Raw genomic sequence first — 22,746 nt, 5'->3', positions numbered from 1 at the left:
CTGCAGCACATTTTAAATCTCTGGTGTCTTCTTGTGAATTCAGCTTTAAATAAAATACATTAAGATGTTTCTGTACTTGTGAAACGTGTCATGGCAGTAAGAGCCTGTCTGTTGTTCATGTTTAAAGAGCTTCTGACCTCCCAGCAGCTGTTTGAACTGATTTCATCTGTTACACTAAATGTATTAAAGAATAAAACACACTGACAGTAAACACGTCACATTTTACAAATACAGTAAGTAATATAGGCTGCTGCTCTGGAGAGAGGAGAACGTGGAGAAAGTCACCAGACTCCCTTAAAAAAACACTCAGTTCTGAGCCTGGTTGTGTCAGGAGAAACTGTGTGAACTGTGTGAAACGCTCTACAACACATTCTGAACTATTTGGGCCGACTCGTTCATTCGGCAGACGTTACACATGAAGATCTGTCTCTGTGTAATAAATACATTTCTTCAATGATGTCTGTATATTTGTATATAGAACAGGAAGTGAGATCAGATCACAAGACGAAGGTCAAGACACGTTTAAGGTCGCGTGTGAACTGATGATGGGATCACTGAGGACGGAGGGTAAAACCAACCAGTCTGTCTCTCAGATTCTAGCTGGCCTGTTTATATATCAGTGTATCTAACAGAGAGTCACAGTCACAGCGTCTCACAGTTTTCTTACCCCAATGAAAGGAACAAACTTCTGACAGGAGTCGTCTTCAGGGCTGCAGAAGAAGAGCTCAGAGTCACAGGAGCAGCAGAAAAACAGACACTCATAAAAATGAGATTAAATTAAACATAGTCTGCTGTTATTAACACCTGAAGGTCAGTCTGGCTGTAAACATCAGTTACAGCACGTTGTTTCAGTAATGTGGAACTTTATATAAACTCCTGTAAAATGTATCAATTAGGATTCAGTGAAATGCTGTGTCTTTGTATTTCCTGCTCTACTAACTTCCTCTATCTTTACTAATGTATCTTTTATTGGAGTAAAAATGGTTTTGCACTTTCCTGTTTAACAGGAAGTTTAGCAACCTGTGGAAACCTTCAGTGTTCCTGTTGTTTTCACGTTTTCTAACAAAGTGAATGTCCTGATGAAACGTGAGTGACTCTGATGGTCACGTCAGCACTGAGATCGCTGATGTAAGCAGAACGCTGCGGCGTCAGACTGAGGTGAGCTGAGGGAGGACAGGTGTGGTAACGTACCTCTTGTGTTTGCAGGTGAGCATGGCCTCTGAGATGGGACACAGGTGAGAAACAGCAGCTCCGCTCAGATACTGAGACACTCGAGCTGCGACGCCGACAGGATCTGTTCAGCAGCAACACAACAACAGATTAAAGAAGCAGCAGCAGCAGGTTTACAGTCACACAGGTTCGACTCCAGGCACATCAGTAACATCACACACAAACGATGTGACCACAAAAAGGCAGAAGTGAACTGTGAAGGAGTTACTGCTGTAAAGAAGTAAAGGAACAGTTCACCCAAAACTGTAAACCGGTGAGCTGGTCCTGCAGCTTCTCATCTATCTAACTGTTCCAGCCTCGCTGTGGACCAGCTCAGCTGACTGCCGGTTCTGTTTCATGTTAAACACGGTCTCAGCGGACCGAACTGACTGAGCACCAGAGGTCAGAGGTCATCCCTCCTTCAGGTACCGAGAGGAGGCGGCTCCGCGCGTCCAAACAGCTCCCTCCAGCCGGCGTCCAAGAACAGGCTGTTGAATTTACTGTCCAGGGCCGCCAGGTACTTGGCCAGCGGGTGGGAACCTGGTGAGGCGATAAAACAAGGAGCATCATGGGAAGGTTCATCTGCCGGAGAGCAGAATTACTTGAGTGCGTGCATACCAACAGGGAGGATGAGAAAGCGGACGTAGTTCAGCCAATCAGGCGTCTTGCTGGCCAGCTGCTCTACGAAGCAGCACAGGACGGTGCTGAGGTAGCTCTGGTCTCCGCCCACCGCCACCTTCACCGTGGGCGGAGTCAGGGAGTTACAGTTACAGCTGGACACAGATCACACACGGTGAGACATCGTTGATGGAGTCAGTATTGATCATACATCAATAAACACCACGTTGACATCAGCTGGTCACATGACTCTTACAATCTCTGGATCCGGCTGATGACGGCGCTGAAGGCGGCCTGAACATCCGCAGCCGAGACGGTGCAGACGATTGGCTGATCGAACAGAAGCTCGGACAGATACTGAGGAGAGACACTCAGGATATAAAGACAGACAGGCAGAGAGCGACAGACAGGTACAGACAGGTACAGACAGACAGGTACAGACAGACAGGTACAGACAGGTACAGACAGACAGGTACAGACAGACAGACAGGTACAGAGACAGACAAACAGGTACAGACAGACAGACAGGTACAGACAGGTACAGACAGACAGACAGGTACAGACAGACAGGTACAGACAGACAGGTACAGACAGGTACAGACAGACAGACAGGTACAGACAGGCACAGACAGGTACAGACAGACAGACAGGTACAGACAGGTACAGAGAGACAGACAGGTACAGACAGACAGGTACAGACAGACAGACAGGTACAGACAGGTACAGACAGACAGACAGGTACAGACAGACAGACAGGTACAGACAGGTACAGACAGACAGACAGGTACAGACAGACAGACAGGTACAGACAGGTACAGACAGACAGACAGGTACAGACAGACAGGTACAGACAGGTACAGACAGACAGACAGGTACAGACAGACAGGTACAGACAGGCACAGACAGGTACAGACAGGCACAGACAGGTACAGACAGGCACAGACAGGCACAGACAGGTACAGACAGGTACAGACAGACAGACAGACAGACAGGTACAGACAGACAGACAGACAGGTACAGACAGGTACAGACAGGCACAGACAGGCACAGACAGGCACAGACAGGTACAGACAGGTACAGACAGACAGACAGACAGACAGGTACAGACAGACAAACAGGTACAGACAGGTACAGACAGGTACAGACAGACAGACAGACAGACAGGTACAGACAGACGGGTATAGACAGGTACAGACAGACAGACAGGTACAGACAGGTACAGACAGACAGACAGACACGTACAGACAGACAGACAGGTACAGACAGGTACAGACAGACAGACAGACAGGTACAGACAGGCACAGACAGGCACAGACAGGTACAGACAGGTACAGACAGACAGACAGACAGACAGGTACAGACAGACAGACGGGTACAGACAGGTACAGACAGGTACAGACAGACAGACAGACAGACAGGTACAGACAGACAGACGGGTACAGACAGGTACAGACAGACAGACAGGTACAGACAGGTACAGACAGGTACAGACAGACAGACAGACAGGTACAGACAGACAGACGGGTACAGACAGGTACAGACAGACAGACAGACAGGTACAGACAGACAGGTACAGACAGGTACAGACAGACAGACAGACAGGTACAGACAGGCACAGACAGGCACAGACAGGTACAGACAGACAGACAGACAGACAGACAGGTACAGACAGGCACAGACAGGTACATACAGGTACAGACAGGTACAGACAGGTACAGACAGACAGACGGGTACAGACAGGTACAGACAGACAGACAGGTACAGACAGGTACAGACAGGTACAGACAGAAAGACGGGTACAGACAGGTACAGACAGGTACATACAGGTACAGACAGACAGACGGGTACAGACAGGCACAGACAGGCACAGACAGGTACAGACAGGTACAGACAGGTACAGACAGACAGACAGACAGACAGGTACAGACAGACAGACGGGTACAGACAGGTACAGACAGGTACAGACAGGTACAGACAGGTACAGACAGACAGACAGGTACAGACAGGTACAGACAGGTACAGACAGACAGACAGACAGGTACAGACAGACAGACGGGTACAGACAGGTACAGACAGACAGACAGACAGGTACAGACAGACAGGTACAGACAGGTACAGACAGACAGACAGACAGGTACAGACAGGCACAGACAGGCACAGACAGGTACAGACAGACAGACAGACAGACAGACAGGTACAGACAGGCACAGACAGGTACATACAGGTACAGACAGGTACAGACAGGTACAGACAGACAGACGGGTACAGACAGGTACAGACAGACAGACAGGTACAGACAGGTACAGACAGGTACAGACAGAAAGACGGGTACAGACAGGTACAGACAGACAGACAGGTACAGACAGGTACAGACAGACAGACAGACAGGTACAGACAGGTACAGACATACAGACAGGTACAGACAGGTACAGACAGACAGACAGACAGACAGGTACAGACAGGTACAGACAGGCACAGACAGGTACAGACAGGTACAGACAGGTACAGACAGGTACAGACAGGTACAGACAGACAGACAGGTACAGACAGGTACAGACAGGTACAGACAGACAGACAGACAGACAGGTACAGACAGGTACAGACAGACAGACCTGTCCCTGCCAGTCTGTGGTGTTGATCAGGATGATGGAATCAGGGATCAGATCATCAGAGAACAGGATGTGGTTCAGCTGATCCAGGACCGACTTCCTGGCCACCTGAAGAAACACAAACACACCTCAGAGCTGGTGACACGACTCCGTCCCTGAAACCAGAACCAGAACCTAAACCTTAAAACGGTCCTGCCTGTCTCACCTGTGGAGCAGGTATCCTGTAGTCAGACGACGTCTCACTGTCCACACTGCTGGTTCTGTCGGTACCTCTGGAGTTCTGTCTGTCCTTCATGGAGCCGCTCCAAGGATGGCGAGACAGCTGACTTCCTGTCTTACTGCAGAGAGACAGACAGATCAATGACTGTTTAGGTGTGTGTGTGTGTGTGTGTGTGTGTGTGTGTGTGTGTGTACCTTGGTGACATGTGTGTTTGAGACTCAGTTTTACAGAGTTTGGCAGCCGGGCCTGCATCTGTTCCCATGGCAACGTCATCCTCACATTCCTGTTTAGAGAAGAAGAATGTGAAGATGTGTGTGTGTGTGTGTCTGTGCCTGTGTGTGTGTCTGTGCCTGTGTGTGCATGTGTGTGTGTCTGGTCCGGACTCACCCCGGTGCCGACCCCGTCTCCTCTGGACTCTTCTGGACCTCCAGCAGAAAGCAGCTCTGCAGCCTGAAAACCAACAACAGAGTCAGTGACACAGTTTGTCCAGCAGGAGGCAGCAGAGCACACGACAGTCTGTGGACGCACTCCAACATGTCAGTCACTCCCTCCTCTCATGTCTCAGAGTCCACCTGTCGCCTCTCTACCTGCCGCCTCTTTTGGTCACAGGTGCTGCAAAACAGCATGGTGGGACCTGAGACGTCCTTCATAAAGACGCTCTGAGATCGATGTCCAGTTCACAGGCGGGAGGACGGAGGAGACGGAGGAGACGTTTCATGACTTCCTCCTGACTAACAAACCAGTGACTCAGCTGTGGTGGCGTCCGCTGACTGTTGTGAGCGTGTGAGCTGTGACTGAGCGCCTCCTGTCAGGTGTGACGTCTCCCTGATGAAAACACTGTGAGGGACACTGTGTTTGTACTCACAGCTGCAGTCTGTTCTCTCTGCTGGCTCTTCTGACTGATCTCCGTCTGAGAACTGGACTGTGAAATCCCATCAAAGAACGGCCTGTGGGTCAGACGACACAGCACAGTGACGACAACAACACACAAACTGTCTGCAGGGAAACAACATGGACGCTGCTGACGGTCGACAGGCTTCTGCCTGGTAAAGGCAGTTTTATGATCACGGGGTGAAATGAAAATAAATGAATCGAGGAGTTCAGACCTGCTCAGTTTGTCAAGAGGAGACTTCTGTTGTTAACTAGCGCGATACAAAAGATAGCTTGATGTGTTCTCTGCTGCAGACTGAGATCACAGCAGACGAGCTGATGGAGACAGATGATGTTTAAATCAAGTCTCAGCTGCTGCAGAATGCTGCAACTCTGTTTGACTGTGAAGCTCCAGAACTGTTCTGTGGACTACCACACTTCTCTGTGAGTTTACATATTTAGGTGATCTGTTCCTTTAAGTGCGACCTCTGACGTGTAGTCTCTGTTTGATGTGAATGTTTTACTTCTCTGCCCGGCTGTCCATTGAACCCTTCAGCCTGCTGCAGGTGAACACTCAGGAGTTCTGAGGTATGAATGTGGATGTCGGGTGAGTCGGACCTGAGTTTGGGTTTGGGCGTGCTGACGATGCTGTCGTTGTCGTCCAGCTCCGGGCCGCTGTCACTCTGGTTGTAAACCTCCAGACTGTCGTACAGGAGGTCCAGGTCCTCCTCGGCCTCCTGACTCCGTCCCACCGGGTCAGAGTCCAGAACCTGCAGGGGAGACAAACTATCAGCCAGGTGACAGGACAGCGTTTAAAGATCAGTCTGAAGGATCTCAGCTCGTCTCAGCTCAAGTTATTATTCTTCAGATGTTCAGATATAATTATACACATTATCGTTAACATGACTGTGAAAACGACATTCTGGTTCTGGTGCCGCCTGTGGACAGAGCAGATGATGATGAAGCGTTAAACTTTGTGTTGGTGTGGCACCAGCAGACGACAGAGCAGCTGCTCTCAGATCAGCCTCAGACACTAACAGACAGCTGAGTACAAACCTCGTCGGTGACTTTGAATCTTTTCAGCAGAGCCACAAACTTCTGTTTGAAGTTCGGTTGCTGACGGCAGAGAAAAACAGACAGACAGAAGAAAAGTGAGACAGTTTCCACGTCTGATCAGTATGTGAGCAGCATCACATCCTAACTGCTTCATTCAGCTACACCAGCTGGGCTCAGCCCCCCGCCACCCACCGACAGTAATGTATGGCTGCATATTAAATGCTGCTGAGCATATTTAATTTGGAAATGTAGATTTTGTTGATTTCTGCGGCAGGAAAACATCCATCAACGTTGAACCCTCAGAAACAGGGAGGATGTTCAAACCAAAGCGAGGCTCCAGAACAGCTGCAGCTTCCTGTTGACACCGTCAGACAGCAGCTCTGATTGGTCCTCACCTGCGTCAGAGAGGCTGTCCGGATCATTTTCCCACGAGACTTCTTCGTCTTTCCTTGGACTTCATCGTCATCATCATACATGTCCTGAGAAACACACAGAAGGACGGTCCGATTCTGTTCATTCCGATCTGAACCACAGAAGCTGCAGAGTCCAACATCTGACAAGTTCAGTCACATTATCAGAGTCGACGCTGCTCCACAGCCAAACTGTCGGGACGACTTTTGTCACAGTGACATTTGATTGTGTTCAGAGGACGAAACGACTGTGACGATCGCTTCAGATCTCCATCAGTCTAACATTGTTGTTAGCTTCTGCTTCATGTTGTTATACAAACAATATCCAAAACACATGGAGCATAAACATGCTAATACGGGCATGCTAACGTAAGTCCATTATAAATCCATCATCGGACTGCTTCCCTCCTATTTGTCCACTTATTTGACACGGAAACAGTCCGATCGCAGCCTGCGGTCCCTGGATTTCATCTTATTTGCCATCTCGTCAGTTCGTACTGAAAGGGGTCTCCTACGCTGCGCCTGCAACCTGGAACTTGCTCCAGCAGAGGCTGAAGCTGTCCAGCTTTATTCCTTTAGGGGACTTCAAATTGCATGTAGGAAGGCTGATGAGACAGTCTGTGGGGGTCTGCACATGTACATAACCGGTACTATTCTATTCTTCCTTGCACTTTGTAGTTTGCACTATACTACACTATACACTATACACTATACTATACAATTTTTGTGTGTGTTCTGTGTTGTGTCTCCTGTCTGTTCAGTTAGTCTGTAACTTTGTGTTTTGCTGCTGCCTGCCTGGAACAGGTCTCTCTTGTAAATGAGACCCTGGGTCTCAATGAGATTTTACCTGTATAAATAAAGGTTAATAAAAAATGTAAAAGTATCATCACGTAAATATCAACAGTTACACTCACCTATAACAGGTGTACTTTGAACTGAATGTAACTAAAGTATGCTAACATGGTAACATCATTAGCAGATGACTCATTCATTTAATTGAATCAGTTTTTAGTAACATGCTAGCACATCACCATGCTAACTGTACAGAACTATTTTAAAACGTCGGCTAATGTTTTATGCGAGAATATTATATGCTAACATATGTTGACATGCTAACTGTAGCTGTAGTTCAAATAACAACTGATACGATTAATTGATCATCACAGGAGTCAATCCATTCCTAAATAACCAACTGAAGTTTCATTGCGATCGCCTCACATCACATTGATTTTACCATCAAGTGTTTTCTAATTCATACGTAATGACGTACTGAGCCGTAGTTAATGTTCCAGCTGATCTGTGAGACAGGTGTGTTGAGGCTCACCTGAGGTTGGACGGCATCATCACTTCCTTCCTGTTCAGAGGAGAAGCTGTCGTCATCGTCCTCCCAGTAGTTCTCCAAGTCAGGAGAGCGATCTGTCGCACAAACACACAAACAGTCTCATCAGCACAAACTGACAAGAAGTAGAAGTGATGTGTGAGGATCAGAGGGAGCGACGAGGTGAAATCTGACAGAATCTGATTTATAAAGAACGTGTTCCCGGGATCAGACCAATCAGGAGCCAGTGTGTAATGAGCAGCTGATGCTGTCAGACATGCTGCAGGTCGGCTTCGCTGTTCTCCTACCTGAGGCCTTGGACTTGTTGCCATGGTGACCACTTGTGTCCTCCTGTTCGATTGGCTGGCTGGAGAGAGAATGGACGCTCAGCTCCGCCGCACGCACCGAAGCATCCTTCAGGTTGCTATGGAGACCAAGGATGTGGGCTCCGTCTGTCGGATGCTGCATCACCTGGGAAACACACACACACACACACACACACATTATAGAGACAAACACCCACACACTAACACAGGTTAGGCCGTCACTGTAGACTGAACGAGATGTTTTATTGCTCCTGTAGGCTGGTGAAGACTTCATGTATAATAATAATATTACTATTATCATTATAAATAATCAGTATGATTATTATCATTGTTAATAAATAATATTATACAGTTTGCACCCTAACATTAATAGTTATATTATTTATTATAATAAATAATAATAGAAATAATAATAAGAAGAAGATGACTGCTCAGTTCAGATGATGTGTTAACAGCTGCTTCGCTCCATCACATCTTTATTTTCTATCTGTATAAAATGTACGAGTGTTGAAACATTCTTTTTTTTACTAGAGAAAGCTGATCACACCTGGTGCCACCACCTCTGTGATCCATCACAGTGTTACAGAGTGCTTGCTGATGGGGGAATGTTGGGTCCAAATTAACTAACTGAAGAGGACAAGTGTTGTGAGTAACTTTTGTTGTGACGTGCCACTGTGTGGACAAAACTGACTTGACCTGTGATGTGATGTCACTTCCTGCTCTGTATGAAACAAACCCGTCCATCACTGAGACACACAGACTCCATGTTTCTACTCAAAGACAGAAAGAAGTTCATGTAGAACATTTGCTGAATGAACAAGAAGGTCCAAATAATGCAGAATGAGTCAGAGACAGAGTTTCACAGAGTTTATAAAGTGTCTCCAACTCAACAACTCACTAAACTGACACATTTGTTAAGGGAGTCTGGGGACTTTCTCCACGGGGACAAAGAAGGAGCCTATATTGTTACTGTTTAGTGTCTTTGTAACATGTGACATGTTTAGATCAATAACACGATTTTTATACAGAAGTGAATGAAAGTCAACAGCCGCATGGAGCAGACAACAAAATACATTCAGACTCGTTGAACCCAGGATCGTTGTGTGTCATGACTCTCGGTTTGTGGTAAGAAAAAACGATTTCAGGCGTATTTATGTCAACGACAGTTAATATGAAATTAATTTACCAAGAGGAGTCGCAGCTCTGTGGAGCTACATGATGCTTTGAGCTAAAAGCTTACATGCTCACAGTGACAACGCCATCAGTCCTGCAGGTTATAAAGCACATGAACATGGTGACCTGAAGAAGGCGCTAGATTAAAGCAGAGGGTCAGCAGGGTCACTGCAGTTCATCCTGATGGGAACATGAACGTCTGCAGCACAGGTGTGGCTAACACAGTGCTACCTGTCGTACCTCGGCCATGTTGATCACTCCCACTGCCAGGGTCTTGTAGCCCAGGATGGTTCTGTTCTTGTACCTCTTCCTCCTCTGCAGCATCACATGCAGGCGGTTCACATCGCGCTTCAGGAAGTGAGGATACTGAAAGACAGAGCGGCACACACAGGCTTACAACCAGGCAGCGAAAACAGCACGAATATCAACCTGACAAACAGATAGAGTGAATAATATGAGACCTGCAGTGAGAAGGTGAGCTCCAGGTCTGTTTCCATCAGACCGTCTGGAGGAAGAAGGTACTCGTTGGATCTTAACGTCCGCTTCGAGCCCTGAGAGACCACATGGAGGCGGAGACACATCATCAATGTTAATGTTAGGATGCAAACTATCCATGTGGTGGATGGGTCAGAGCTTTATGAAGACACCATGTGACTGTGATACCGTGGTTCCTTGTTCACACCTGAGTCAGAGACACTCGTCACCCACCGGCTTTATCTACCTGGTATCTCCACCACTTTGGTGCTAGATCATTACTTCCCAGGCGGTAACTACACAGTGACGGTATTTCATGTTTTTCTTGAAAACAGAGTTTTTTATATTTCTGTGTTTTTGCCTGGGCTCTAATTCTTTGTCTCTGTTGGCTCGAGCAGAAATCTCCAGCATGGTTCTGCTTCCTGCTTGCCTGAGTTCCTCCATGCCAGCTCCAGTCGACCCTGACTGCCTGCCTGCCTCCAAACCTGCTCCTCCCATCCACATTCCCCCCCAGACAGCACTAGTTTGTCCCATTAAATCCTTGACTTGACTTCCTGTCCCCATCATGACAATAAATGGATCAGAAGATGCTGAAATAACAACATGCTGCTTCAGGTCTGTTGGCCAGAGGACAGGCAAGCTGCTTTTGTAATGTTTGTTCCCTGAATGGAGTTCAGATGGATCAGAGCTCTGCTGTGCTCAGACGTATTTCCATGACTTACCAGGTAGTCTGACTTCCTCACTTCCCTCCACAGCATCTCTTTATCTGTCCTTTCTGAGTACAGATGTGTTATCGTACAGCTCTGTGACTGCAAACAGCCACGATTACTGATTATTATCTTCTCCTCCACTGATGTTCATGGATGTCAGGACACCGACAGGCTTTCCCACAGCTTGAGTTCAATATCTTCAACTCATGCTAAGTTTTCTTCTCATTATCTTTGTATGTAACCTAGACACGCAAATAATTTGCCTCATGTTTGGTCTGAACGTCCCGTTCCATCCATCGTGACAGTGCTCTGACAGCAGTAACCGGATTACTTCCAGACTGAAGATGGTGACATGTTCTCACCTGGATCTTGACAGCGATGACGACGGAGCTGAGCTCTCTGTCCAGCTCCTTCAGCACCATCAGCCTCTTCAGCGTCAGACTGCACAGCCTGCAGACGACACGTCACACAGGACAGTCAGAGCCATGCTAACCCTAACCCTGCCAACGAGCGCCACGCGTTCAGCTCCTGACGCAAAATGATCAGGATGAGCAGGTATAGGAACAACAAGCAGGTGTTTGTTTTTCTCAGTTCACATTCTGTCGTTGAAGAGTGATCGACAGGCCAACAAACACACAGGTGGAAACATCACCTGCTTGGAAGGTGATGGAGGAAACTGTTCGACTGTGGAAGCAGCTTATTATTTACCTTTGTTGTTAGAAGGCGACCAAGTCTGTACAGGGACAGTCGGACTTCACCCACAACACTGAACTGATGGAGGGGATCAGTCGCTGGGTTTCAACCAGAGGTTTGACTTTATATGAATGAAAGTCTCCAGCAGGAGCTGTGAGGCTCAGCTGCTCCTCTGGGATCTCGTTACCGGAGGATCATGTCTGGACTCGTCCTCCACTCGACAGCTTCCTGTCAACACCAGCCAGGAGCAGCTAATACCTGCTAATACCTGCTAATACCTGCTGCTCACCTGCACTGTGACTGCTGTCCGGTTCACTGCAGCACAGACAGAACCACACGCTTCTGAGTAAACTCTGTAAATCACAACAGTCCTCTTCAGTCATTCAAACTCACACATTCATTTTACGGGTATGTTCCATACAGAGCAGGAAGTGACATCACACCAGGACGCAGGTAAGTGTCAGGTGTGATCTCTTTTATTCATGTTCACCTGATCAGGAACTCGCTGAACGTGTCGCTCAGCTGTGATCTTTGCTGGAAACCAACAGGTGGCTGTTTCCTGAGTCTACAGACCATTTAAGAGGATTAACTCTGATTGGTCGAGGTCGTTAGCCCCCACACAGCCACACTGCTGCTAATCCGCCCAGAAACAGGTGGAGGGATCAATATTCTTCACTGGAGGCTTCTACTCATCTTGTTCTGATTGGCTGCTGTAATGTGACGTTATCAGTGATGTCATAAGTCCACAGTCGTCTCTGTCCCTGCTGATCCAGGGTCAGTAGAGTCAGGTCAAAGTCTTCAGCTCTTCCTAAGCATTCTGGGAGATGTAGTTCCTCTGTCTTTGGCTTACTCCCTCCGACATACAGTTAGGTATAGGAAACACTGTGCAGTGAGATGAATATAGATATAAGCAGTGGTGTGCCCTCTTGGTTGGCACAACACACTAAACTGCCCCCTCGGCTGGTTAAAACATGATAAACTGCCTTCTTAGGAGCAAAAACACGCGCTAAAGTGCCCTCTTCAGTGGCCAGAACCTTCTTTCTTTTCGCCCCTGCCCTTCCAAAAGTCTGTGTGAAGTAAATATAATATACAGGTGTGCAGCAGAGATCACACTGTGATCAGCTAATGTGAGTTCTCTACTGTATCAGTGCCATTAAAATAAAAGTATTTAAAGTGTATATGGAGTTTCCTGAGAGTCTGAAACTATATCAAATATTTATATCCAAAACAACACGCTGACAGCCTGTAGCCCCTCTACAAGCCGAGAGAATAGAAAGATAGCTAACTTGAGGAAATGAATGATGTGGATTTGTTCCTGGAGCGCAGGTTTGAAACCCTGACGTTACAGGATGTGTTGGACTGAAGGCCGAGGGAGACTCGTCACTCACACTGATGGTTAAACACATGGTGGCTTTAACGTCTGTAGAACGTAAACTGCTTCAGCAGCCACACGACTTCACGGCCAAAGTTATCGGCCAGTTGGCCCAGCGGAGGAAACGCCGTGCCGCCTGTCTTTGAATGAACCCTGAAGCACTTCTGAGGCTCTGTTGTGGACTGACTGATACAGACGTGACCCGTGTGTGTGCGTCTGTCGGTGGACCTGCAGGCCCGGAACACGTCTGTGGCTGTGCTGTGGGTCTCAGTGGTGCTGAGCTCTTGGAGGGTCACACACTGCAGCTTTACACAAGTAACACAACTACAGCCAGACAACACAAACACACACCAGTCGCTCAGGACACACAGTCCTCAACACAAAGTCTCGAGTCGTCCACACCTGAGCTCTGAACCACCAGGACATCCTCACAGCGTCGCCACGGAAACACAAACCAGAGATGAACAAGCTGCTGCTTCACACACACACACACACACACACACACACACACACACACACTCTCTCTCTCGCACACACACACACACACACACTCTCTCTCGCACACACACACACACACACACACACACACACACACACACACACACACACACACAGACTCGTGTAGGCTAACAACCTACATTTATGTTGATTTCATTTATTCAACAATAACAACCACAAACAAAACAACCATAACAATAAAAGTGATAGTAACATGATCTCTCACACACACACACACACACACTCACACACACACACACCCTCTCTCGCACACACACACACACACACACACTCTCTCTCGCACACACACACACACACACACACACACACACACACACACACACACTCTCTCGCACACACACACACACACACACTCACACACACACTCTCTCTCACACACACACACACACACTCTCTCTCGCACACACACACACACACACACACAAACACACGCACACACACACACTCTCTCTCTCGCACGCACACACACACTCACACACACACACACACACACACACACACACACTCTCTCTCGCACACACGCACACACACACACACACACACACACGCACACACACACTCTCTCTCTCGCACGCACACACACACGCACACACACACACACACACACACAGCTTCTATCGGCTCTGGACCCGGCGGTACCTCCTTCCTCCTCTCCCCGCCTTCAGCCGCTCCTCTCCGGCCGCACACTAATCCTCTTACCTGGGGACGCAGCTCGGAGATGACCGGTCGATCTCCCAGGTCGCAAACAGGTTCATCGGCACCGGGACGAGGCCGTCAGGCTCTCCGGCAGCACCGAACCCGACCGCTGGGTCTGGGTCCGGTGGGAAAGCGCTCCCACGTACCGCTCCTCTGTCCGCTGCCATCGTCGCCTCTTCGCGGCGGCAGGTCGGTGAGATGCCGCCTGCTGATCTTTCAGCCCGGCCGACAGACAGCGGGGCGGGGCTGAGGGCTGGACACCGGAACACTCACTGATCCAGAACCAGCCCGAACACAGCGGAGCAGAGATGGAGGACCAAACCCGTCCACTGTGGTACCACCTCCTCCAGAGGGAACATCCACCTGTTACCTGCTCCACAGCAGGAGGCGTTAAAGGAGCAGTCTGTAGTTTAAAGGTTCAGTCTGTAGTTTAAAGGTTCAGTCTGTATTTTAAAGGAGCAGACTGTAGATTAAAGGAGCAGTCTGTAGATTAAAGGAGCAGTCTGTAGATTAAAGGAGCAGTCTGTAGTTTAAAGGAGCAGTCTGTAGTTTAAAGGTTCAGTCTGTAGATTAAAGGTTCAGTCTGTAGTTTAAAGGTTCAGTCTGTATTTTAAAGGAGCAGACTGTAGATTAAAGGAGCAGTCTGTAGATTAAAGGTTCAGTCTGTAGTTTAAAGGTTCAGTCTGTAGATTAAAGGAGCAGTCTGTAGATTAAAGGAGCAGTCTGTAGTTTAAAGGAGCAGTCTGTAGTTTAAAGGTTCAGTCTGTAGATTAAAGGAGCAGTCTGTAGATTAAAGGAGCAGTCTGTAGTTTAAAGGTTCAGTCTGTAGTTTAAAGGTTCAGTCTGTAGTTTAAAGGAGCAGTCTGTAGTTTAAAGGAGCAGTCTGTAGATTAAAGGTTCAGTCTGTAGATTAAAGGTTCAGTCTGTAGTTTAAAGGTTCAGTCTGTAGTTTAAAGGAGCAGACTGTAGATTAAAGGAGCAGTCTGTAGTTTAAAGGAGCAGTCTGTAGATTAAAGGTTCAGTCTGTAGATTAAAGGAGCAATCTGTAGTTTAAAGGTTCAGTCTGTAGTTTAAAGGAGCAGTCTGTAGTTTAAAGGTTCAGTCTGTAGATTAAAGGTTCAGTCTGTAGTTTAAAGGAGCAATCTGTAGTTTAAAGGTTCAGTCTGTAGTTTAAAGGAGCAGTCTGTAGTTTAAAGGTTCAGTCTGTAGATTAAAGGTTCAGTCTGTAGATTAAAGGAGCAATCTGTAGTTTAAAGGTTCAGTCTGTAGTTTAAAGGAGCACTCTGTAGTTTAAAGGTTCAGTCTGTAGATTAAAGGTTCAGTCTGTAGATTAAAGGAGCAGTCTGTAGATTAAAGGAGCAGTCTGTAGTTTAAAGGTTCAGTCTGTAGATTAAAGGTTCAGTCTGTAGATTAAAGGTTCAGTCTGTAGTTTAAAGGTTCAGTCTGTAGATTAAAGGAGCAGTCTGTAGATTAAAGGTTCAGTCTGTAGTTTAAAGGTTCAGTCTGTAGATTAAAGGAGCAGTCTGTAGATTAAAGGTTCAGTCTGTAGATTAAAGGAGCAGTCTGTAGATTAAAGGTTCAGTCTGTAGATTAAAGGAGCAGTCTGTAGATTAAAGGTTCAGTCTGTAGATTAAAGGTTCAGTCTGTAGATTAAAGGAGCAGTCTGTAGATTAAAGGTTCAGTCTGTAGATTAAAGGTTCAGTCTGTAGATTAAAGGTTCAGTCTGTAGATTAAAAGTTCAGTCTGTAGATTAAAGGAGCACTCTGTAGATTAAAGGTTCAGTCTGTAGATTAAAGGAGCAGTCTGTAGATTAAAGGAGCAGTCTGTAGATTAAAGGTTCAGTCTGTAGATTAAAGGAGCAGTCTGTGGATTAAAGGTTCAGTCTGTAGACTAAAGGAGCAGTCTGTAGTAGGGGTGTCAACGTCTACACGTGTAAACGGATACACGGATAACAAATCATAACCGTTTAGAAAAATCAATAACCGTTTACACGTCTTTTTTTCTTCCTCCTCCTCCTCCTCGTTCATTTCTCATCAATATATATAGTATTCAGGGTTTCCCCTACATGTAATTGACTGTAGCGCACCGCCACGGCAAAATAAAAGCCGCCACACCTTAAAAATTCAGGCATAAATAAATCTAGTGGAAATATTTTACCGTCGTCTTCCACCGCAGTCTTTGACGTTAACTAGCATGTTGGATATTTAGCTTGATAATTGGCTAGAGGATTAAAATGGTCACTTAGACCAGAGTCCTGCACTGGTCACCGCATCCGACCTGTTTTCCGACAGTAGCACAGATTACATTCCGTACCAGAGCCGACCCGCTAGAAATTGATACCGACGCCCGAAGGAAAATTGGACGGACGCAATTTTTAAAAGTGAAAGTAATATAATGTTACCTGAAAGCTTCAGATAATAACATTAACTAACTATACACTTAAATGTTCCCACTAGTGCAGTTATCCGCATACATAATAGATGAATGGGGCACAATGTTACGTTGATATAAAAATTAAAAAAAAACCCACAGCCAGTGTCGTGTCACGTCACTTCAAGTTGACTGGGGGACACGATGGCGGCGGTCAACAAGCGGAGCACTGTTTGTTTTTTGAACAAACTGCCAGTGGAAATCAAGTTAAGTGGAGGCTATGTCAGGCAAAGTTGGCTTACAACAACAGCACGGGATCCATGCTAAACCACCTGCGATGGAAACACCCGAACAAGTTGGAGGGAGAGACTGCTGCTGGCATCGGTGCTACCACAGCTGCGATAGAAAGAGATCATAAATCTCCGACGTGTAACCGTGTACACGTCGGTTAGAAGCCCCGTTTACACGTGTAGAACAAATTGTAAACGTTGACACCCCTAATATGTAGAATAAAGGAGCAGTCTGTAGATTAAAGGTTCAATCTGTAGATTAAAGGAGCAGTCTGTAGTTTAAAGGAGCAGTCTGTAGATTAAAGGTTCAGTCTGTAGATTAAAGGAGCAGTCTGTAGATTAAAGGTTCAGACTGTAGGAGCAGTCTGTAGTTTAAAGGTTCAGTCTGTAGATTAAAGGAGCAGTCTGTAGTTAAAAGGTTCAGTCTGTAAATTAAAGGAGCAGTCTGTAGTTTAAAGGTTCAGACTGTAGGAGCAGTCAATGTAATGACACTTCTCAAAAAGGTAAAAGAATAAAACAAGTATTTTCTGCTCGTGTTCTGTGCCTCAGTGGAGAGAACGTGTATAGTCGTATAAATAAATGGTGAACATTTCGTGAATAAAACTTTAGTTGACAGTTACTTGACTTTTACTAAACAATACATTCTTTATAAACCATCGTAAAGTGTAATTCAGCCTGTTTTAAACGGTCCACTCCATCACGTGTTGTGCCTCTGTCTGAAAATAAAACTTTCATCTGATTCAATAAAGAATAAGTTCTGTTTCTGTTCTGGTGGGCTGCTCAGGACATCAGACGAATCTCACTCTTCTGTTTTTTTCCTCAGTTTTGTTTCGTAGTGCAGAAAATGTATTTAATGTGACATTTCAAACCTCTGCTTCCACCTTGTGGTCAAACTGTGTCACTGCAGCTCCTCGATCAGCAGCTGAACATCTGCAAACTGAAACCTTCTTATCAGCTCGTCTTCTCTGCGCTCTCTGCTGCCCTTTCAACAGCTGACAGTTTTCACTCTGAACACAAGTAAGGACCACACAAACTGAGGACGGAAGACTTATTGAGTTTATTGCTGCATTAGCAAAGTCATGAGTCGAACAAAATATCAGAAACACAAATATATATAGTCTTCGATAATTTATCCGTTTTCTAGATCTCACACAAACATGTATTGTTTTTGGTTTTCTTGGAGAGGTTTGTTCATCGAATGTTTGACAGAGTTTTAGTGTAGAAGATTTATTTTATGTAAATATTATTGCTAACCGAACCGCGAGACCTTCACAACACCAGGTGCAGATAGAGAATCAAAGTTTGAGGCGTAAAGCCAGAAAAGTCAGAAAAACTAGAAATTTCCTGAGAAAGGTTCTGACTGTGAGTCTGAACTGTTGTCTCGTCCCTCTCTCACGTTTGTTCACATCTCTCATCACTCTCCTCCTCTTCCTCTGGTATGGTGGTGAAGTCCTCCACCACCACTCTGGGCAGCACCACCTGCTGGGTGTTGGACATCTGAACATCAGAGTTCTGCTGTATCTCAGCTCCTCGATCTGCAGGAGGAGGCGCCGGCTGGTGTTTCCTGTACTGCACCAGACTGCAGCTCTTCACAACGATGGCGATCACGTTCTTGCCCATCATGATCCCGGACACGCGGACGTCCCCGTATATCAGCAGGTTTCCCCCGCGGATCAGGAGGGTGATGATGTTGATGGTGGCCAGACTGAGGATGGGGTAGAGCATCATTTTGTGCGGGACGATGTTCACCCCCTGCATGCTGATCTCACTCAGAGAGACGCAGGGCAGCACCAGGAGAAGGATGTAGCAGTAGAAGAACATCAGTCCCTCCACCCACAGGGGGAGCCCCTCCCTCTGAAGCTCCCACAGGTTGGCCTGCACGTCTACAACATCCAGGAGGTCCACCACCACCCAGAAGAGACGACTACGGATCTCTTCTCTTTTCTTATACGGTCGTAAGTACTCCAGATGATCTATCGCTGCCAGAGTTATGAACACGATGGGCATGCAGACCGACAGCAGCAGAGTCAGAGCTCTCCTGGACACATCCGAGTCTGTCGCCTCTGCATCTGCACTCACATCCTGAGTCTTGTAGTTCTGATACACAAAGTACACCTTGATCTCCAGAATGAATATGTAGAAGAACCAGAGGATCATGGCGTAGCCTCGTCTGGCTGTGTGCACCTCCGACCCAGCCAAGACGGCAACATATCGCAGCACGATGAGGAAACACGCGTCTCCAGCCAGCACGGTGACGCACACGCCGATCCTCCTGGGACCAGGATTCTGCTCCACCAGGTAGGCGTCCATCAGGGCCAGGCTGGTCACGATGAGGACCGCCGTCAGGCAGACGTGGGGCCTGTTAGCAGCGGGTCGTGAGGGAACCATTGCAGGTCAAGTTTTTAAAGAGGCAAGAACAAAGAGTTCCTCTTATGACCACTAGATGCTGCTCCAAGAAAAAGTCTCAGTTTGATTGTGGTTTCCAACTCAGGTAAGCATTCAGCAACACCGTGCTCATTTAAACTGATATTCAAATGGATGTTATTTAAAGCTGCAGCAAGGAACTTTTATTTGTTGTTGATTCTGGCGCCCCATGTGGACAAACAATGACAATGTTGAACTTGCTTTAGTTCCGTTCCGCTTCTCTCTTCAGGCTGTGAGTCACTTCACTTCATCCTTAGCACTCCCGACATAAAAAAACTTTTTAATTTGATGACTCCTCAAACCTGCTGACGGACATTAACAATAACTATCACACAGAAACATCCAACCTTCTCACCGGCTGTCAGGTTGCACCAGTAGGTCAGATAGAAGCATCAGTGTCGAAGTGAAAAGGTTTCAAAACCAGTTAAAAGTTCCTTGTAGTTTTGTAATTGTAATGAGTTTGTAATTTATCTGCTACTGTCAGCAAACAGTTAAGTCTCTACTCACATTTTAACTTTTCACAGACGGTTGCACAACCAACCATTCAGGTATTGCAGCTCAAGCTAACTTGTGATAATAAAACATCTTTTACATCACTTGAGCTTCTCCACAGTTGTTGTGCTCCTGGTCAGCAATGATAACGAACAACCAAAATCCCGCTTCAGAACCTCTTTGTGCCACATCACACACTCCACCCGGCAGTTTGCACATCAGATTGATAATCCAACTGAGGACTGCTTCTCTTGGACTCAGCATTGTCTCATAAATTCAGGTGAAACAAGAAAAAGATAATCATGAATCATATCCCCGAAGTTTGGACATCTGCACAACGTTATAAACCCAACAGATCCACCTCTGGGTTGAAGTCGAGCAGGACCAAGTTTTGGATTTGTGCCTCCAACCCAAGTCTGAATTCTGACGACATGAGACTTAATGAGAACCTAACGAGGACGCTGGTCTTCACAGCAGGTCCTCTTGGAGAAAAGTTTGTCTCAGAGATTTTTTGCTTCAACAGAAGAGTGTTCAGAAATCCAGAAGATCCTTGTGATGAAAGTGATGAATCAGAGAGCGCGAGCTCATCATCGGCTCCACCGCTGAGGAACGAGTCTGTCTGCGGTTCTTCTTCTCTTCTTGCCGGCGTTCTCTTCAGCAGCAAACAGGAAACTGGAACATCTTCAGTCCTGAACTCATCTCATCTGAATCCAGCAGAGTGTCGTCCTCTCGCTTCACAACTGCAGGCGCTGATTTCATAAAGACCACATCTGCAACAATTTTACAGCAAAATCTCTCTCTCTCTCTCTCTCCCTCTCTCTCCCTCTCTCCCTCCTCCCCTCTCTCCTCCCCCCCTCTCTCTCTCCTCTCCTCTCTCTCTCTCCCCCCTCTCTCCTCCCCTCTCTCCCTCTCTCTCTCCCTCCCCCTCTCTCCTCTCTCTTCCTCTCTCTCTCCTCTCTCTCCTCCCTCTTTCCTCCCCCTCTCCTGTCTCTCTCCTCTCTCTTTCCTCCCCCTCTCTCCTCTCCCTCTCCTCTCCTCTCCCCCCTCTCCCTCTCTTTCCTCCCCCCTCTCCTCTCTCTCTCCTCTCTCTCTCCTCTCTCTTTCCTCCCCCTCTCTCCTCTCCTCCCTCTCCCCCTCTCTCCCTCTCCTCCCTCCCTCTCCTCCCTCTCCCTCTCCTCCCTCTCTCTCTCCTCCCTCTCTCCTCTCCTCTCTCCTCCCCCTCTCTCCTCTCTCTCTCTCTCTCTCTCTCTCTCTCCTCCCTCTCTCCTCTCCTCCCTCTCCCTCTCCTCCCTCTCTCTCTCCTCCCTCTCTCACTTTCCCTATATATACAGTATCTGTTCTTTTTTTGTTTGTTTGTTAAAATAAAAGGGACAATGCACATCAATTGACATTTTCAGTTTACACTCAAAATGTAAATATGCCAGAGTTTTCATCTGTAGTTCCCCATATTACTGCTAACAGGGCTGTTCAGAGGCTGGAAATGTGATTAATTACAATAAAATAACAGTATGTGTGGAGGGAGGATATTGAAATGTAAGTATTTATAACTAACCCATGACTAAGGTCCAAACACTGCTACACAACAGTCCTCCTCACATGTGAACTCTCACCGAGCCCTGTGACGGACTCTCAGAATAAGGTTGCTAGTTGAGTTCCAGTGGACTGCAGAGCAGCCGGTGATTCATGCCTGTATCTGTGGTGATAAGATATTCTGTTTGTTACAGTCAGCTGCAGCCGGCATGAAGCAGTCACCTAAACCGTCTTCTCAACACCCTGAGGACGTCACATCAGTGGAAATGATCTGCTGAGCTGAGCTGCGGCTGTATGTAGGTCTGTCCTGATTCTCCTGCAGCGAGACATATTTTAGAACTGCCGACCGTTGAACTCCATCTACATCTCAGCATGCACACGGATGAGTTACGTAACTGTAGTTGATGTTTGCAACTTCAAAGAGACATTTCATTTGACACACTGGTAAGATCTTCAGCAGGACAACAACTGCCAATCTTCTGCACCAGCGGAGCGCAGCATGATGTTCAAATGTACATTTTAAACAATTGTCCCCTAGTTTTTTTTTGTGCCCGGTATTCAAAAACATTAACAGACAAATTGGCAGACGAAAAAACAGTCTAGTGTAAACTCTGATCTTTTGAATGGCTTTTATCCACACAGGAGGACAAATAATGTTTTAATAACTGTTCCTCATTAACAATGACACACTTTAATGTTAGACCTTGTTAGATTATGTGCTGCCCATGGCCGAACTACTGACATCATCCTTGTTGGATTAAGAGCAGCACACTATTAGACCACCACAGTCCACGGTGTCTCCACCACGTCTTACACAGTTACAAACTTTTGATAGGAAGATGTCAACCACATTATCATCACAGTCTTGTTGCTGCTGCTTCATCCACTTTGACCCAGATTCAGAAGATAAGAATAAATATAATATAAATGTTCTGTAACTTGTGTGGCATGAAGGGGTTTACAAACCTCTGCACAACCCTGTGTTGTATAAAGATGGATAAATGACCTTGTACACTGTTAATGACACATCAATCACAGAAAATGAAATGATTCAAGAAGACGCTGTCACATTTTTGCTTCAGTAAAAACATTTTTTGGCATTCATAGATTCAAATTTGATAATTTTGTCAATTTCATAAAGTATTTTGGCTGAAAATAAACGTCTGTTTTGAAAACATGAAAATGTGGACACATTGTTCACTCTTATTTTTGCAAAAACTGCACATGATACTGCAGGAAGATAAATGGACATTTCCTCTGAGACATCGGGAGCAGCCAGAAACTGTCAGCGTCCACTTTAGACTCATGTGATTAACTGAGGGTGTCACAGTGTTATCACAGGGACTCGGAGGAACTGCAGCAGCCTG

The 22,746-nt window shown here is 46.6% G+C and overlaps 2 protein-coding genes across 3 annotated transcripts in view; both read right to left on the bottom strand.

Moving 5' to 3' along the window:
• The window catches only part of LOC115575191 (phosphofurin acidic cluster sorting protein 1-like), a 15,986-nt gene extending 1,328 nt beyond the window's left edge, over positions 1-14,658 (bottom strand). The window contains exons 1-19 of one of the 2 annotated variants that reach the window (XM_030407085.1): positions 14,277-14,658; positions 11,356-11,443; positions 10,271-10,360; positions 10,050-10,175; positions 8,619-8,781; positions 8,317-8,408; positions 6,978-7,061; positions 6,583-6,642; positions 6,145-6,296; positions 5,522-5,603; positions 5,044-5,106; positions 4,851-4,939; positions 4,642-4,774; positions 4,440-4,544; positions 2,084-2,184; positions 1,828-1,982; positions 1,639-1,749; positions 1,192-1,294; positions 668-710 (exon numbers count right to left, since the gene is read on the bottom strand). In XM_030407085.1, the coding sequence (XP_030262945.1) occupies positions 668-710; positions 1,192-1,294; positions 1,639-1,749; positions 1,828-1,982; positions 2,084-2,184; positions 4,440-4,544; positions 4,642-4,774; positions 4,851-4,939; positions 5,044-5,106; positions 5,522-5,603; positions 6,145-6,296; positions 6,583-6,642; positions 6,978-7,061; positions 8,317-8,408; positions 8,619-8,781; positions 10,050-10,175; positions 10,271-10,360; positions 11,356-11,443; positions 14,277-14,440 (2,004 nt within the window). In that variant the 5' untranslated portion in view covers positions 14,441-14,658. Of the gene's footprint in view, positions 1-667; positions 711-1,191; positions 1,295-1,638; positions 1,750-1,827; positions 1,983-2,083; positions 2,185-4,439; positions 4,545-4,641; positions 4,775-4,850; positions 4,940-5,043; positions 5,107-5,521; positions 5,604-6,144; positions 6,297-6,582; positions 6,643-6,977; positions 7,062-8,316; positions 8,409-8,618; positions 8,782-10,049; positions 10,176-10,270; positions 10,361-11,355; positions 11,444-11,701; positions 12,671-14,276 lie in introns of those variants that run through there. The other variant, XM_030407160.1, reaches the window with a different exon arrangement.
• Positions 14,659-17,971: 3,313 nt separating this feature from the next.
• Positions 17,972-20,657, bottom strand: LOC115578524 (transmembrane protein 121-like). Its single transcript, XM_030411530.1, has one exon. It carries the CDS (start codon positions 19,319-19,321, stop codon positions 18,326-18,328), a length of 996 nt encoding a protein of 331 aa, XP_030267390.1. The 5' UTR covers positions 19,322-20,657; the 3' UTR covers positions 17,972-18,325.
• Positions 20,658-22,746: the final 2,089 nt, after the last annotated feature.

Source organism: Sparus aurata, chromosome 1 (genome assembly GCF_900880675.1).
Source record: "Sparus aurata chromosome 1, fSpaAur1.1, whole genome shotgun sequence".
NCBI lineage: Eukaryota > Metazoa > Chordata > Actinopteri > Spariformes > Sparidae > Sparus > Sparus aurata.
This window is presented reverse-complemented; position numbering and strand designations above follow the sequence as displayed.

Bases quoted from the DNA above. Each gene is read 5' to 3' on its own strand.
- LOC115578524 (XM_030411530.1), bottom strand. From the start codon at position 19,321: ATGGTTCCCTCACGACCCGCTGCTAACAGGCCCCACGTCTGCCTGACG.